At 43.7% G+C, this 18,807-nt stretch overlaps 1 protein-coding gene across 1 annotated transcript in view; it reads right to left on the minus strand.

Moving 5' to 3' along the window:
- The window catches only part of COMMD8 (COMM domain containing 8), a 47,408-nt gene that overhangs the window by 14,040 nt on the left and 14,561 nt on the right, over positions 1 to 18,807 (minus strand). The window contains exon 3 of the mRNA XM_075347012.1: positions 17,421 to 17,573. Within this exon, the coding sequence (XP_075203127.1) occupies positions 17,421 to 17,573 (153 nt within the window). The remainder of the gene's footprint in view (positions 1 to 17,420; positions 17,574 to 18,807) is intronic.

The raw sequence follows: 18,807 nt of genomic DNA on the forward strand, positions 1-18,807 counted from the left end.
ACGAGGCAGAAAGGATTAACCCCTAACGTGACCTGCATCAGAAGTGAAACTAAAAAGGCTCAGCTCCAGCTGAGCCAGGAGTCAATCATGACAAGTGTCTTGCCTACAGTCAAGCATAGCGGTGGGAGTGTCATGGTTTGGGGCTGCCGGCTGTGAAGGGCTACAGTTCATTGAGGGACCCATGAATGCCAAAATGTGCTGTCTCATACTGAAGCAGAGCATGATCCCCCTTCCCTTAGGAAACTAGGCCGCAAAATAATAACGATCCCAAATACACCTCCATGATGACCACTGCCTTGCTAAAAGAAATTAAAGGGTAAAAGTGCTGGACTGGCTAAACAGGTCTCCAGATCTAAAACCTATTGAGCATCTGTGCGGCATCATCAAAAATGGAAAGTGGAGGAGCGCAATGCCTAACATCCACCACCTCTGTGATGTCATGGAGGATGGAAGAGGAGTCCAGTGGCTCCTGTGAAGCTCTAGTGAAGTCCATGCCCAAATGAGATAAGGCAATGCTGAAAAATAATGGTGGCCACACAAAACTGACACTTTGGGCACAATTTGTCCATTTTCACTTAGGGGTGTACTCACCTTTGTTGCCAGCGGTTTAGACATTGTCTGCGTGTTTAGTTATTTAGAGGACATACATTTACGCTCTTACGGCTCGTGCTGGCAGTACAGCAGAGCCGAGTCTCATGCTTGTGTCCTTGCAACTGAGGTCCGTTCGTGCGAGCAGACCTCAGCTGCGGGGGGCGGGCCGGCACTCAGGAGGGGAGGGAGGGATTTCTCTCCCTCTCGCCTGTGTAGCCGGCTATAGACATTCTCGCATTGCACTAGCAGTACACCGGTGTACCGCGAGTGCAGTGCGATTTTTCTCTCGCCCCATTCACTTGAATGGGTGCGAGAGAAAGAGTCTCGGATTACAATCGCAGCATGCTGCGATTGTTTTCTCGGTCCGATTAGGGCTGAGAAAATAATCGCTCATGTGTGCTGTCACACAGGCTAGAATTGGTCCGAGGGGAATGCGATGTTTTATCGCACTCCACTCGCACCGATTTTCTCGCCGTGTGGCTTAGGCCTTATACAAAAGCTGGACACTAACAACTGTACATTGTATCAAAGTGTCATATCTTCAGTGTTGTCCCATGAAAAGAAAATATTTACAAACATGTGAGGGGAGTACTCACGTTTTGTGACACTATAAATGCAAAGTTGAGTGCTGCAAAAATTCTTAGAAATTAGTCAGAGCTCGTGGTAGAGGGTTCATTGGTTTTGCAACTCTTCTTTGAAGAACCATGCAGACATTCATGCCAATCACTCTGAGCACGGACTGGCTGCTGCTCTCCCGAACAGAGCATGATAGCATCATGTATTTCTATGAAGCAGTGGCGCTCGGGAGAGCAGCACCTAGTCTGTGCATTGTGGTCCAAGACAACAGCATGAGAGGTAAAGTGAAGAGCTGGGAGGGAGAGGCACTGGAACACAACTCTGTAAGGACGGTTTCAGACGTCCGTGTTTAATCAGGTACCAGTCACACACGTGGTTATGGTCATACATGTGTCACACGTGTGACATCAGTGTTTGCATACGTGTGACAGGTACCGGAGAAAATACAGATGTGTGAAATAAAAAGATTTTTCATATTTACCTGCTGCCTCCCGCTCATTATATTCATCGAATATTCAACACACTCAGGACTTGGAAGCCGGAGCAGCGCGAGCACAGCGCTGGGTACAGAACAGCCGAGGACATCACCGCAGGGACAGGTGAGTATTCTGCAAACACAGTGACATCCAGGAGGTCATCGGAGTTACCAATGAACTCTGATGACACCTGCGATACAGCTTCACGGGTTCATCAGAGTTCATTGGAAACTGTGATGAGTCCCCGATGCTGTCCCCCGCAATGTTGCGGCTTCCAGGTCCTCACCACACACACACACACACACACACACACACACACACACACACACACACACACACACACACTGCTGTATACTCACCCAGCGATGCGGTCCCCGGCACTGAAGTCCCCAGCGCTGTCCCCGCTTCCGTCTCCACAGGGCACTGAATAGTCAGGGAGTATAATGAGCGGGGGTCAGGAGCGGGAGGCAGCAGAGCCGGAGACAGCACCGCTGGAGAGAGGTAAATCTAGAAAATATTTTTATTTAAAAGACCTGTGTTTTCTCTGGTATGTGTCACACTGGTGTCACACGGATCACATCAGTGTGCGATCCATGTGACACCCGTGCTACCGGCGAAGAAACAGGCATGACTGCGTGTGTGCGTGAGAGGCTGGGGAATGGGGGGGTAAAGGGGAGAAACAGGTGGATTAGTCGGAAAGCAAAATTTAGGATAGATTGGTAGTGAAATAAGTGTTACAAGGGAGGCCACAGAGAAGTAGGTTGCAGTAGTCCAAGCGGGAGATTATATACCATAGAATGTAGCAATTTTCAAAAAAGACCAGAAATCACACTGTAGGTTAATTAAATTATGCCATGATCATTATACAACTGCTGTATAGACATCAGGGCTACAATCGTCGCTACACATATGGACCAATATTAGAATCATCTGCTACTGACATTTCTCTTTGTGCAGAATGAAATGTGTATATTTCACTTCTGTAATTCAGTTGAAATGTGGCAAAATCCATATAATTACTGTAGGAGAGGATGATGTAAGGCTCTATTCAGTCCAGGGCTACGTGTCACTGACAATCAATGAATAAATGTATGAAATCAGCAAGACTCTTAAACACCGCTCCCTAATGAGAGGAATGTTCTCCGTTTCTCACATTCTCAGTTTTACATTCAGACCACCACTACAATTCAATCAAGGAGATGAATCGATATCAAGCGGCAGATGGGCTCAGAACAACATGATGCTGGCTGTTATTTCTGTGTGAGCTATTCCAGGTCAGAAATTCACTTTAAATTCATCATCCTTCAAGGCTCCATTTGTTCAAAAACCAATTCTCAGAAAAATAAAATGGGGATAAAGAACCTCTACTTGGCCAAACGTGAAAAATGCAAGTAGCGCAAGCCTAAAAACCCAGAGAGGCAACTATTACATTTGCAATTCACTCTTCGAAATGTGCAACAAATAAAAGATGATGAAGAGACGGTATATTCTACTGGGACCCGAAGCCTCGTTACCAGGAGGTCAGAAGACCAAAGAGAACCACTGCAACCAGCCGTGCACAATGAGGGAAGGTGGTCTGCAAATTAAAACACTCCACGCTTCGGGTTCATAGTACGGCTCATGTACAAACCAATAACCATCGCAAAACGCTCAAAACCGGAGGATAGTTTTGATACTAAAAATTGTCAATTGGAAGTTTCCTTTATTGTTCACTTGTTTTTTTAAAATTGCAAGTGTCTGGGCGCTAATGAAAATACAGCATTGTGAGATTGAATGTTAGCTTGGAGAAAATAGGGTCACTGGGGTCAGAAGGGGCATGGGGGCCATCCAGCTCCATTTCCATTTCTTCCTTTCAGACGGGGAGGACTCAGCTCCTAGTAGCCGATGCCAGTGGTGAAATTATAGAGCTTATTACAGAAGAAAACTGATTGATTTACTCTGGGCTTTTACAATTATTTTGGGGAGAATTTGTGTCTTTTGCTTTTACTATACAGTTTACCATTGATGTCCATTTGCATTTTTTTTTTTTTCTTTTTTTTTTCAATTAATGCTTTATCCATCTAGTCCAGTGATTTCCTTAACCCCCTTCACGAACGGCCGATTTTGCGCTTTCCTGTTTTTTTCTCCATTCTTCCGAAAGACGTAACTTTATTTTTTCGGCAATCTTGCCATATGGGGGCTTGTTTTTTGCGGAACGAGCTGTACTTTTTAAATTAAACCATGATTTTTACCATATAGCTTTTACTGGAAAACGGCAAAAATATTCCAAATGCGGAAAAATTGCGATTGCACTATTGTTTTTGGGATATTTTATTCAGTCTTCACTATATGATATAAAACCGAGTGTTGTTCTGATGCCTGAGGTCGGTGCGAATTTGGAGACACCAAACATGTATAGGTTTACTGTTATCTAAAAAATCTGAAGTTTGTCCAAAAAAAGTGGCATATGTTTTGCGCCATTTTCCGCAACCCATAGCGTTCTTATTTTTTTGGGATCTATGGCTCAGTGATGGCTTATTTTTTTGCATCTCGGGCTGATTTTTAACGGTACCATTAGTACGCAGATGCTACGTTTTGATCGCCTGTTATTTCATTTTGCACAAAATATGCGGCGATCAGAAAACATAATTTTGGTGTTTGGAATTTTTTTGCCGGTACGCCGTTTACCGATCAGATTAATTTTATATATCGATAGATCAGGCATTTTTGAAGGCAGCGATACAAAATGTGTATATTTTTTAACTCTTTAATTTTCAATGGGGAGAAAGGGGGGAGATTTGAACTTTTAGTTTTTTCTTTTTTAAATTTTTCAAAACTTTTTTTTTTTATTATTATTTTACTAGTCCCCCTAGGGAACTATAAGGATCAGTAGTCTGATTGCTCTTCCATTTCTGCTGATCACAGCTCCACAGCTGTGAACATTGATATGCTTATCTCCTATCTCACACAGCTCTCGGCCGTGTGAGACAGTAAGTGAGTCATGTGAGCTACAGGAGTCATCACATAACCCTGTGCTACCATGACCATAATCGGATCCACGTCATCACGTCACATGACTTCCGGTATCTGCCTATGAGTACCGATCTACCACTATCGCCGTTAATATGGGGCTGTCACATCTTGACAGCGCCATTTAAGAGGTTAACAGGTACAGGTGGATAGCGATTCAACTCGTACCTTCTAGGCACACATGCAGCAACACGTCGGGATTAACACTGACTGCCAGGACGTAACTTTACTGCCCGTGGTCGTTAATGGGGTTAAAGCACCACTACAAGAGCTAGAGTGGCGCTTTAAATGCAAGCCCCCTACCCCCAGTGTTATACTTACCTTCAAACGTCTTTACCTTTTACATACAGAGCACCGCTCCCGCAGCGCCATCTTGTGACAGTAACTTCTGATTAGCTGGAAGTCAAAAGTTATGTCACAAGCTCCGAATGCATTTCTGCGAAAGGCAGAACGAGGCTCACAGAGATGCATAAATCTGACCTCCGTCCGCTCGAGGAAACACTAGAGCACTCCGACAGGCCACAAATCAGAGACCGACCGGAGCAGCCATGATAGAAGATGAAGCTGCTGGAAGGTGAGCATATGACAGGGGTCAGGGGACCTAAATTTAAAAAGCACCACTCCAGCGGCGCAACACAAAAACCACCAAAAAAAAAAAAAAAAAAAAACAAAAACAAGCTGGAATGGTGCTATAGCACATACACAATATTTGACACACTTATGTCAAGGTCAGGAAGAGGTTCCTGCAAAATACAGTAAATGATATTGCAATCACACGGACACGTGTCTTAACGATCAAAGCTTGGAATAAGTTATGGTCGCATTCCGGCTGTCACAGCTAGGGATGGTCCCTGCACCGCCTCTGGTCATTTAACCTCCTAAATGTTGCGATCTATAGTGACTGTAGCACTTAGGACGCTGGGAGAGGGAGTGCGCTCTCTCTTCCACCTAATTAGGACTCCTGTGAAATGATCACAGGACCCCAATCGTTGCTATGGCAATCCGAAGTAGTAACTAACCTCCAGGTCAGCCATCTACTGGAAGCCTGTTAAACCACGCCAGGAGAATGGTGTAAGAGGCTTCTGTCAGTGCAGCACTGGCAGGTACCGTATTTTTCGGACCATAAGATGCACTTTTTTCCCCCCAAATGTTGGGGAAAATTGGGGGGTGCGTCTTATGGTCTGACTATAGGGCTGCGGGGAATGAGCGGGTCATCAGGGGCATGAGCAGGTTGTAGCAGCACCTGCCGTGACCACGTGGGCCCGCTCATTACATATGCACGCCCCCATCATCTCTCAGCGCTGAAGCCGGCGCTGACAGGTGGGCAGGATTATGGGCAGGGGGGTGCGCACATATTAAACAGCCGCCTGTGATCACCCCTGGCAACTACAGCCTGGAGTGATCATGTGCGGTTGTATTTACTGCCCCCCGTGCATCATCAGTGTGGAGTGCAGTGATCAGTATACTGTACTCACCGTTCCCCTGCAGCGTCGCGATGTACTCCCGTCTGCCGGTCAGCTGATCTGTGTAGAGAGCGGTGAGCACCGCGATGACGTCATCACTGTGCGCGCCGCTAGTCACGCAGGTCAGCTGACCGGCAGACGGGAGGACATCGCGATGCTGCAGGGAGGTGACCGTGACGGCTCCACACTCCAGCGGCGCTGCTGCCGTCACAGACAGGGGGAGAAGAAATGCTGCATGGAGCGAGGAAAGGAGAGTATAAACGTTTTGGGGTTTTTTTTGTGTGTGATACAGAATACATGCCATATACCAGGATGGGGTTATTTATCAGGATGGGAGTATATAGCAGGATGGATGGGGTATATAACAGGATGGATGGATGGATGGCGGTATATAGCAGGATGGCAGTATATAGCAGGATGGCAGTTGTAACGTTGCGCCCTGCAACGTGGGGGTTCCACTCGCTTGCAGCGGTGTGAGGTAGCTTCAGCAACACACGTACACAGTCTCTTCATAGAAATTCCGGCAGTTTATTTAAAAACACTCAGCAGAAACTGCCCTCAAACATAAATAATAAGTCCATAATGGAAGTTTTAGCAACTTCCCCACTCTCTGGCTCCTGCCAGCGTACAACTCTAGCCAAGGTTCCTTCCAGCACCCAGGGGCCTCTGCAGACCCCTGTCTGTCTCTCCTCCTGGAGAGATTCGGCCCTACAGCCCTGGCCTGGCTTGGCTGCACTCACCTCAGACTCCATATCAGAGCCTTGTGTTCAGCCTCCACACAGGCTGATACACCCAGAGCTCCCGGCTCTGCTCTCACTTGTTTCCAGTCCACACACTGGACGTCTGGAGCTAGTCTCTATCTAGACTGCCCTAGACACACTCCACCTAGGTTCAGAGACAGGATTGATTTAACCCCTGGAGCCACACCCACAGGTGGTAAGGAGTGTGTAATCAGCATCACACACCCTTCCATGGCTCTGCATGTAATGCAATCCTGTGGAACCACAGGTCCCAGCCAACTTCACATTGCAGAGCACCCATGCTTCTGCAAAACATACTGGCCCTTTGTAATACAGCCGGTTGATACGTCACACAGTATATAGCCGGATGGCAGTATATAGCCGGATGGCAGTATATAGCCAGATGGCAGTATATAGCCAGATGGCAGTATATAGCCAGATGGCAGTATATAGCCAGATGGCAGTATATAGCCAGATGGCAGTATATAGCCAGATGGCAGTATATAGCCAGATGGCAGTATATAGCCAGATGGCAGTATATAGCCAGATGGCAGTATATAGCCAGATGGCAGTATATAGCCAGATGGCAGTATATAGCCAGATGGCAGTATATAGCCAGATGGCAGTATATAGCCAGATGGCAGTATATAGCCAGATGGCAGTATATAGCCAGATGGCAGTATATAGCCAGATGGCAGTATATAGCCAGATGGCAGTATATAGCCAGATGGCAGTATATAGCCAGATGGCAGTATATAGCCAGATGGCAGTATATAGCCAGATGGCAGTATATAGCCAGATGGCAGTATATAGCCAGATGGCAGTATATAGCCAGATGGCAGTATATAGCCAGATGGCAGTATATAGCCAGATGGCAGTATATAGCCAGATGGCAGTATATAGCCAGATGGCAGTATATAGCCAGATGGCAGTATATAGCCAGATGGCAGTATATAGCCAGATGGCAGTATATAGCAGGATAAGGGCATATACCAGGATGGGGTACATATACAAGGCAGGAGGATCATTACCAGGATAGGGTACCTTAGCAGAGAATTAGGGGACATTACCCCATAACAGTGTCAGCAGCAGATCCTCGCCCCATAACAGTGTGTCATGACCACATTTTTTGCTTAAAATTTTATTCTCCTATTTTCCTCCTCTAAAACCAGGGTGCGTCTTATAGTCCGAAAAATACGGTGTATCGTATTGCCTTGCTTGTGTATGGCAATACATGCCAGCGATCAGAGTAATGAACGTTAAAAAGGTTCCACATAATGACTAATTGCAAAAATGTACGCATACTTATGGGAAAGAAAAAAAAAAAAAAAAACATTTGGTATCGCCGCATCCGAAACAACCCAATCTATAAAGCAGTTACACTAATAAGCCTTTACACTGTAAAGAAAGAAAAAAAAATATATATATTATCTCTGGTATCGATTTAGTCCATGTTTGATGTTATAGTGAGGAGAGATTGCTTAATTTAAAAGGAGGAGCGAAAGAAGCCCAAGCTGGGCACAATGTACCTCTCAGTTCCGGCATCAATGATAGTAAGTTGCCATCACGTACCTCGGTGCCGAGAGGTGAGCATGGCATGGGGAACTGTGAATATTAATTTCCCATTAATGGGGGAAGTTAAATCTCCCTTGCTCCTGCAGTGGCGACCCTGCTTCTTCTTGCTGTGACCCCGCTCCACCACATTGAGCCTTGTCCATTTGGCCTATAAGACGCAGGCCCATTTTCCTCCCAAATTTCGAAAACCACTTCATATATCAAAACGAAAGGCGATATGAATGCTAGATCAAACAGTAAATGAAGGGTTAAAATCCTTTCTGCCGATGGAGAGGTGAAGAGGATAAACCAGGCGAGTACATTCCAAGTAGTTTATTGCGTCTAGAAGCTTATACTGTACTTAGAAGTGTGTACATTTTAACTACTTGAAATATACTTACCAGGCTTTTCCTCTTCACATTTTTTGCGGCTTGTCCATCAGCAGCGCAGATTTTAACCCTTCATCTCCTGTTTTCTAGCTCTGCAATCCAAGGGGCAGCAGCAGTCGCATCTTTGAGCGAATTCCTCTGGTTGTGGAAACACAAGCCCCACCAGGTGAGCACTCAGCATTACCGATTTTATCCTAGATAAGACCCCATGGCGCTTGTCTTTCCATTAGCGTACGCTCACACGAGCATATGATTCGGACAAGTGCAATGCGAGAAAATCTCTCACTGCTCTCGGACCATCGTTATTCAATGAGGGAGGGCAGATGGTCAGCTTCTTTCTCATCCAGATTCTGGATGAGAGAAAAGTCGCCACATTCAGGGATTGTCAGTGACAGCCATGTCACTTACACCCATAAAAGTCTATGGGTGCTAGTGAAACATCGGATTGCACTCGGATGATATCTGAGTGCAGTGTGATAATCGCATCAGCTGACAATGAAGGAGATGGAAATAATAATCCCTCCCTCTCCTCCGCAGCTGTGCTCCGATCTCAGTTACATGATACTCTGCGCACGCTGGCAGCATAGCGGGAGCTGAAGGTCATTAGCATATCACATCCCATGTACTCGCATCGGATGCCATACCATCGTGTGAATCCAGCCTTAGTGTCATACACACACAGACACATACAGTCAGTCACGGGGCCTGCTTTTAGCCACCACTCTTGGTGCTGTGACTAATTGCTTCAGGAACTCCTGCACATCTAAAAGCCGGTTGCGCCCGGGAGAAATAAAGTTCATTTTCTACACTTTCACAAGATTTAACAGTATTGTGGCGCCCCTGACGCTTCAGTCGCCACAGGGTACGACACCTAATTTTAGGTGCTGTGCTCACCCCGGATTCCTGGGTGATCAGTGCCGGTATCACACACCACCACATCCCATTATTAGCTCACACATTAGATCAGGACTGGGGCAGGTCCCATTACTGCATTGTGGCCAGTAACCTGGTTATGGTACTTAATCCCCGTGCACTGTATCTAGAACCATCTAGTGGGTAGAGCTTGGTGGGCGGAGCTAAGTTGGTGCGTGACAGTTGACAGTCAATCAAGAGTTGACGCAGAGTGAGGAAGGGACTTCGGTCTAGGGAGGAGCTCACTTAGTGATTTTGGTGGAAAAAGGAGTACGGTTGCTGGGGGAAGTTTGGTGTCAGTACTCCTAGGGGCGAGCACAGTCGGGGTATAGAGCCCTAGATTAGGGGACGCTTTAGGCTTGCCTAATAAATCTACCGGAAGAGAAGATTTTTAGTTTCTCAGCCTACCAAAGTGTCCGGGGCACAGTAGCATACCTAGAAACTGTGAATTGGGACAGAGGTCCAACCCATTGAGAGGTTGGCGCTGCCTGCGAACGGACCGGGACTTTGTACACAAAAGACCAAGAGGGGACCCAAAGTAGCTTCAACCACAGGGACCCGAAAACAACAAAGTGCTTTGAGAAAGGGCCCACCAGTCACAATACCAGCACCGGGATCCGAGGAGTTCGGGATTGCCTGGAGCCCATCTTGGTAGAGATCGGCACCCTGTGGGCAATCAGACAAAATGTGAGTAAAGACATCTTGAACCGCAGCCCTTGCGTCGCCTACTTCTTCCCTGTCAGTCCTGAAGAATTACCACTAGAAGTACTACAACTGCTAGACAACCCGCTCCTGCTGTTGAAGTTTACTTGCTCCCTACCATTGACTCTCTTAACAGTTGCCCCGGGGTTACCCGCTCCACCTGTGGGGAGAAGAAATACCTCAGCTGCCATAACACCATCCCCAGAGGTCCCGTCCAGCAGCCGCGGCTCCAAAGCCGCAATCTACAAGTGGCATCACGAATTTTATCCAAATGTAAATAGACATTATCCCCTTTTTTTTATTAAAAGGACTCCACCAGGGTCACAGAGCCGATCACCGCCACCGCTGACATCCCCAGACTAGTCCGGCCCGGTTCAGAGTACCCCGGACCCTGGGGCGGGCGTGTCATATTAACCGGCAGATTAACCTTTTATGAGCAGGTTAATAGGGTTATCGAAACGGACAGGTTCCCTTTAAACAACAGAGACCATTTATTCTGTGGGTTGACAAGAGATAGAAATGATAAACCAGTGCAAGTTCTCACAATCCTCAATAGATTCTGATGTTAAATAAAATAAAAGGCTTGAGAAGCAGCACACTGATGTATCTGACTGTGCTAGCCACTGAAAGCCACTAAAAATAAAGCCATGCTTCCCACTCTAAATAGGTCCTTATCAGGCATTGCTTTCCAAGAATCGTGAGGTGCCGCGGATCATCTCTGTATGATTCAATGCGCTGTACATGCTGTTTTCAATTTAACTTAATGACTATCCTTTTTGTAGGAACACATTTGCTATAATTGCATTTCACAGGTGTAAAGGCCTCGAAGCCTACACAAGACCCCGGCCATCTGTGTAATTACAAGGGGCTATTACCGAGAGGCGGGTGGAAGCAAGCCATATGCCTGTACGTCTGTACGTCAGCGAGACACGCTCACAATTACATCTGCACACAACTTTTGCTAATACTTATATTACGCTTAAAAGGGCTGTCGCAATGCAAACTCCACACTCTTAACTCCTTAAAGGGGTTGTCCACTACTTAAACATCTTCTCAACCCCAATGTTTCCCTCATGTTAAGTAAAAAAAAAAAAAAAAAAGTTGACACTTATACTTGCTTTGGTGCTGACCCTTGCTCTCCCAAAAAATGGTATGATATGATTGTCACACAAAACCTGAGGTCAGTCAGCTCTGGCTTCACTATTCCCTTGTTCAGACAAATCAGACGTCCAGAGGAAATGAGAGCAGCCGCCCAATATTCTCCGAAGGAATGTGAAGCCAAGTGCCATGCCTGGACCGAGAGGACACCTGGCGAGTGGAGCAACACAATGGGGAAAACTGGGGAAGAAATACAACGGAAGACCTTGGTGCTAGGTGAGGGGTGGGGAGTCACCTCCTAAAACTCACCTGAGGGTGATCCCTGCACTGCCCAGTGTCCCTAGACGGGTCCTTCAACTCGTGCGCCGATCACGTGCCTAGGCCATTGCTGGTCCTAAAAGACACCCTGTCTTGTAAAGGCCAGCGAGACGAGAAAGGGCAAGATAAACATGTGGGGAAAGGCAACAAAAACACACCCCGGTTTCTCCAGCAGGAATTGCTCAGCTGCAACAAAAGTGACACCTCAGCTTCTCCAGAGCCAGCCCCCCCAATCACATCAGTCCAGCTCTGTTTAATTAAACTGATAGGACTTAATTTGGAAAGGCACACACCTGTCTATATAAGACCTCACAGCTCACAGTGCATGTCACACCATATGAGAATCATGAGGTCAAAAGGAAGTGCCCAAGGAGCTCACAGACAGAACTGTTGCAAGGCACAGATCTGGCCAAGGTTACAAAAGAATTTATGCAGTACTCAAGGTTCCTAAGAACACAGTGGCCTAGTCAATACTCCTTAAAATGGAAGAAGTGTGAGACCACCAGAACTCTTTCTAGACCTGGCCTTCCAGCCAAACTGAACAATTGTGGGAGAAGAGCCTTGGTGAGAGAGGTAAAGAAGAACCCCAAGATCACTGTGGCTGAGCTCCAGAGATGCAGTAGGGAGAGGGGAGAAAGCTCCACTGCAGCCCTCCACCAGTCGGGTCTTTATGGCACGGAAGCCTCTCCTCAGTGCAAGACATATCAAAGCCCACATAGAGTTGGCAAAAAAAAAAACACAACACAAAGATTCTCTGGTCCGATGAGACGAAGATAGAACTTTTGGTGATAATTCTAAGCAGTATGTGTGGAGAAAACCAGGCACTGCTCATCACCTGCCCAATACAATCCCAACAGTGGAACATGGTGGTGGCAGCATCATGCTATGGGGGTGTTTTTCAGCTGCAGGGACAGGACGACTGGTTGTAATTGAAGGAAAGATGGATGCGGCCAAGTACAGCGATATCCTGGAAAAAACCTTTTCCAGAGAGCTCTGGACCTCAGCCTTGGCCGAAGGTTCACCTTCCAACAAGACAATGACCCTAAGCACACAGCTAAAATAACAAAGGAGTGGCTTCAGAACAACTCTGTGACCATTCTTGACTGGCCCAGCCAGAGCCCTGACCTAAACCCAATTGAGCATCTCTGGAGCGACCTGAAAATGGCTGTCCACCAACGTTCACCATCCAACCTGATGGCACTGGAGAGGATCTGCAAGGAAGAATGGCAGAGGATCCCCAAATCCAGGGGTGAAAACTTGTTGCATCATTCCCAAGAAGACTCATGGCTGTACTAGCTCAAAAGGGGGCTTCTACTCAATACTGAGCAAAGGGTCTGAATACTTAGGACCATGGGATATTTCAGTTTTTCTCGTTTAATAAATGTGCAAAAATTTCTATATTTGTTTTTTTTTTCTCTCAAGATTGGGTGCAGAGTGTACATTAATGACAAAGGAAAAAAAAAGGAATTATTTGAATTTACTAAATGGCTGCAATGAAACAAAGTGAAAAATTTAAAGGGGTCTGAATACTTTCTGTAACCACTATGTATATTTTATAATTATACATGAAAAAATAAAGTTGTTTAATTAGTCACTGGAAAGGAAAAAAAAAAAAAAAAAAAAAAGATTCGGAGCTGTAATTAATTATTGTTTTTACTGTGTTCATTGTGCAGTTAGCTGGCAACATTATTCTCAGGCGCAGTACAATTATGATGATACCACAATAAAGGTTAAAAAAAGAAAAAAAATAAATAAATAAATTATTACTTTGCGACAACATTTCCTGAGACCCATAACTTAATTTTTGACTCAACTGAGCTGTTTAAGAGCTTGGTGTTTTTTTTATTGAATCTCTTGGGGGACATCTCAGTGACAAAAAACAAAACAAAAACTAAGTGTTTTTCAATCATTTTGACAAACTTCATAAATAAAATATTAATTTATTAAGTATTAGTTCAGGCAATTATGCACCTGGCAATATCAAATATATATGTTTTGTTTATTTGTTTTTTTGCATTTAGCTATATTTGTGAAATTTAGGGGAGACTTTAAATGTTTACCTTTTTTGGGCAGGAGTGGTGGCGTTAACATTTTTTATTTTGTTTTCCCATTTTTAAATTAGTTTACTAAGGGGTCTTAAATCTGCAATTGTTCCATCATCTATGTAAGGCCTCCGTCACATGTCAGTGATTCTGGTACGTATGTTTCAGTTTTTGCAAGTACCAGAATCATGGACGTACACCGACCCATTAAAATCAATGGGTCTGCGCACACATCAGGGATATCTTACTGACTTGTTTCTGTGCTGCGTACACGCGTCTGTACCGCACGGAGACATGTCAGTTTTTCTCCGGCATCACTGATTTCCTACGGACTACATAGTGGTGTGATCTGTGTAACACTTACCAGAAAAACACGTACATTTAAAATAAAAAGCTTTTTAAACTCACCCGTCTCCAGCAACGCTGTCTTCAGCCGCTGCTGTCTCCTGCTTAGAGGCCGGCTCATTATGCTCATGCATACGCAATGCACAGCTGACCCGGAAGAAGCAGCAGCAGCAGCAATGAGACAGCAGTGGCCGGACACAGCATCGTGGGAGATTTCAGGACCACGGACAGCAGCAGTGTGGACAGGTGAGTATAAGTGCCTGATCTCCATGTATAATCACAGATAGGACACGTAGAACACACGTATGCCAAAATCACGGCACATGGAGGGACATACTGTGCACACCTTTATCACGTCAGTGAAAAACGTGTGTTTTTCATTGACGTGTGAAGGGAGTCCAATACAGCAGTATAGTGACTACCATCTAATATATAAAGCTGAGTGTATGTATGTATGTATGTATGTATGTATGTATGTATGTATGTATGTATGTATGTATGTAGGAATCCGCACTGTCGCATTTACAATCAGGAAATTTTGCACAGACGCTCCGTGTGACTCAGGGAACGTCGTAGACTATGTTTTGACGGGAAAATTTAACCCTGGGCTTTACAGTTACTCTCTAAAATCCTGCCTCAATTAAACTGAATGGAGCTGAGAGCTGCAAGTGAATAGCAATTGTCAGTGGTTGCTATAGGAACAAAATAAACTGTTAGTATAAGAAGCTTATGTGTGAGGTAATATGATGTCGGTGGTGAGACGGATAGAGAGAGACAGAAAAAGACAGACAGACAGCCCTGGAAAAGAGACAGCCCTGGAACAGAGAGACAAAGACCGATGCGGAAAGAGAGAGAAAGACAGACACACACACACAGATGGAGACAGACTGATACAAATACAGAGAGATACAGTTAGGTCCAGAAATATTTGGACAGTGACACAATTTTCGCGAGTTGGGCTCTGCATGCCACCACATTGGATTTGAAATGAAACCTCTACAACAGAATTCAAGTGCAGATTGTAACATTTAATTTGAAGGTTTGAACAAAAATATCTGATAGAAATTGTAGGAATTGTACACATTTCTTTACAAACACTCCACATTTTAGGAGGTCAAAAGTAATTGGACAAATAAACCAAACCCAAACAAAATATTTTTATTTTCAATATTTTGTTGCGAATCCTTTGGAGGCAATCACTGCCTTAAGTCTGGAACCCATGGACATCACCAAACGCTGGGTTTCCTCCTTCTTAATGCTTTGCCAGGCCTTTACAGCCGCAGCCTTCAGGTCTTGCTTGTTTGTGGGTCTTTCCGTCTTAAGTCTGGATTTGAGCAAGTGAAATGCATGCTCAATTGGGTTAAGATCTGGTGATTGACTTGGCCATTGCAGAATGTTCCACTTTTTAGCACTCATGAGCTCCTGGGTAGCTTTGGCTGTATGCTTGGGGTCATTGTCCATCTGTACTATGAAGCGCCGTCCGATCAACTTTGCGGCATTTGGCTGAATCTGGGCTGAAAGTAGATCCCGGTACACTTCAGAATTCATCCAGCTACTCTTGTCTGCTGTTATGTCATCAATAAACACAAGTGACCCAGTGCCATTGAAAGCCATGCATGCCCATGCCATCACGTTGCCTCCACCATGTTTTACAGAGGATGTGGTGTGCCTTGGATCATGTGCGTTCCCCTTTCTTCTCCAAACTTTTTTCTTCCCATCATTCTGGTACAGGTTGATCTTGGTCTCATCTGTCCATAGAATACTTTTCCAGAACTGAGCTGGCTTCATGAGGTGTTTTTCAGCAAATTTAACTCTGGCCTGTCTATTTTTGGAATTGATGAATGGTTTGCATCTAGATGTGAACCCTTTGTATTTACTTTCATGGAGTCTTCTCTTTACTGTTGACTTAGAGACAGATACACCTACTTCACTGAGAGTGTTCTGGACTTCAGTTGATGTTGTGAACGGGTTCTTCTTCACCAAAGAAAGTATGCGGCGATCATCCACCACTGTTGTCATCCGTGGACGCCCAGGCCTTTTTGAGTTCCCAAGCTCACCAGTCAATTCCTTTTTTCTCAGAATGTACCCGACTGTTGATTTTGCTACTTCAAGCATGTCTGCTATCTCTCTGATGGATTTTTTCTTTTTTTTTTTTTCAGCCTCAGGATGTTCTGCTTCACCTCAATTGAGTTCCTTAGACCGCATGTTGTCTGGTCACAGCAACAGCTTCCAAATGCAAAACCACACACCTGTAATCAACCCCAGACCTTTTAACTACTTCATTGATTACAGGTTAACGAGGGAGACGCCTTCAGAGTTAATTGCAGCCCTTAGAGTCCCTTGTCCAATTACTTTTGGTCCCTTTAAAAAGAGGAGGCTATGCATTACAGAGCTATGATTCCTAAACCCTTTCTCCGATTTGGATGTGAAAACTCTCATATTGCAGCTGGGAGTGTGCACTTTCAGCCCATATTATATATATAATTGTATTTCAGAACATGTTTTTGTAAACAGCTAAAATAACAAAACTTGTGTCACTGTCCAAATATTTCTGGACCTAACTGTACAAATACAGACAGAGAGATAGAAACAGACAGAGACACAGACAGATAGCGACACAGAGACTGGGAGAAAGACAGAGAGATAGTTACTATCCCGGGCAACGCCCGGGTACAACAGCTAGTACATTTATATAGTACACAGACTTTATCCATCCTTCAACATGTTTGCATAGTAGAAGAAAAGAAGAAAGAAGAAAAAAAAAAAAAAGAAAAAGAGAAACACAACACCACGCCAAACAAGCATGGCTGCGTCTTTCCAACAACAGCACCCCAGCCATCCTACGTTGTGTGTGACATTGCGGCATAGCTCTATGAGCTGTAATACTACACCCAACCATGAACAGGTGTGGCACTGTTTATTTCTGGATAAACCAATGAACAAAGCAGCAAAACTGAAATTATGCATTTTTTTTGTTAAAAAAAAAAAAAATAAACCACACACACACCACTTGTTGCTTCCTCTCCGCTGGGAGATTAGACAGCGCCAATTTTTACCAGCATTTGGGGTGTGTTTTTTTTTGTTTTTTTTTTTAAAAAGACCCTTTATAGAAGCCTATTAAAAAATATAAATAATAATAACAACAGAACCTATAAATGACAATAAAAAGTAATAAAGCAGCCAGTCTGAGGCCGAAAGCACGTACCTTTAGTTGCCAGTCAAAATCTTGGAGGCACGCGGATGACATGGCACACACCTTCTCCACTAAAGCATCTTTTATTTCGGGTTTCCTACTTTTTATGCATTTTGTTATCATTTCTTGATATTCTGGATTTAATCCTCCTAATTCATTAGAAGACTTTAAATACAAGAAAAAAATAAATAAAAATCTTTATACGAACACAACCAGCGTGATGGCATATATCTTAAATATTTAGGGTATTCATACTTGTTAGGAGGAGTGAGGAAATTCTATATTACCGGCCAAATAAAAGCTAATACGGCTGACAAGAAGAACCGTATGAGGCAAAAGCCTAAACTCACAGTTACTGCATGTTACTGGTCAATATTATTATTATTATTATAATAATAATAATAATAATAATAATAATAATAATAATAATAATAATAATAATAAAATGTATTCTTTTCTATAGCAGTGTTCATTCTACAGCGCATTACATACATTGGCATTTCATAAGTTCACATCAAGCTGATGTAATATGGAGGCAAAAAGTAGAATGCAATATTGTCTGTATAAGGCTGTGTGCACACAGTGCATTTTTATGAAGTTTTTTTTTCAGTGCAGATTTTTCACAAATCTGCAAGGAAATCCTTAAGACAGCAAAGTCAGAGAATCCTGAAGGTCAGGATTTTTTTTCCTTGCAAATTTGATGGTAGACAAAAAAAAAAAAAAAAAAAATCTGCATCATGTCAATTCTTTCTGCATTTTTGGCTGCATTTTCACCATTAAAGGAATTAAAAATGCACGCAAAAAATGTTTATTTCTAAATTTTGTGCAGTTATATTGGTTTACCTGGTGTAAACAAACAAGTGAGATGGGAATATATTTGGTTTTTATTTAGTTGCCTAATAATTCTGCCCAGTGATAGTTACCTGCACAAACAGATGTCCTCCTTAGATAGCCAAATCTAAAAAAAAAAAAAAAAAAAAAAAAAAAACCCACTACAACTGACAAGCTTTGATATATTTATGAGTCTTTTGGGTTGATTGAGAACAGTTGTTGATCAATAAAAAAAAATAAAAAAAAATATCCTCTAAAATACAACCTGCCTAATAATTCTGCACACAGTGTAGTGCTATTTATGCTTTATACTTAAAGAAAATTTTGAAAACAATTGTGTGATTTATAAGTCAAACAACAACAAAAAAAAAAAATTATATTGCAATAAAAGTAATATCGGTGGAGGGTAATTAAAGCCTTTATTATTAATCTATTGCTACCTACTACTATAATTGTACACATTGGAAGGTCCTAGTGTCTTATTAGACTCTTTGCCTATTTTTAATGTAATGATTTATTTAAACAAACAAACAAAAAAAAAAAAAAAAGAAAAAAGGGGTTTTTACAC

The sequence above is a fragment of the Anomaloglossus baeobatrachus genome, chromosome 1 (genome assembly GCF_048569485.1).
Source record: "Anomaloglossus baeobatrachus isolate aAnoBae1 chromosome 1, aAnoBae1.hap1, whole genome shotgun sequence".
NCBI lineage: Eukaryota > Metazoa > Chordata > Amphibia > Anura > Aromobatidae > Anomaloglossus > Anomaloglossus baeobatrachus.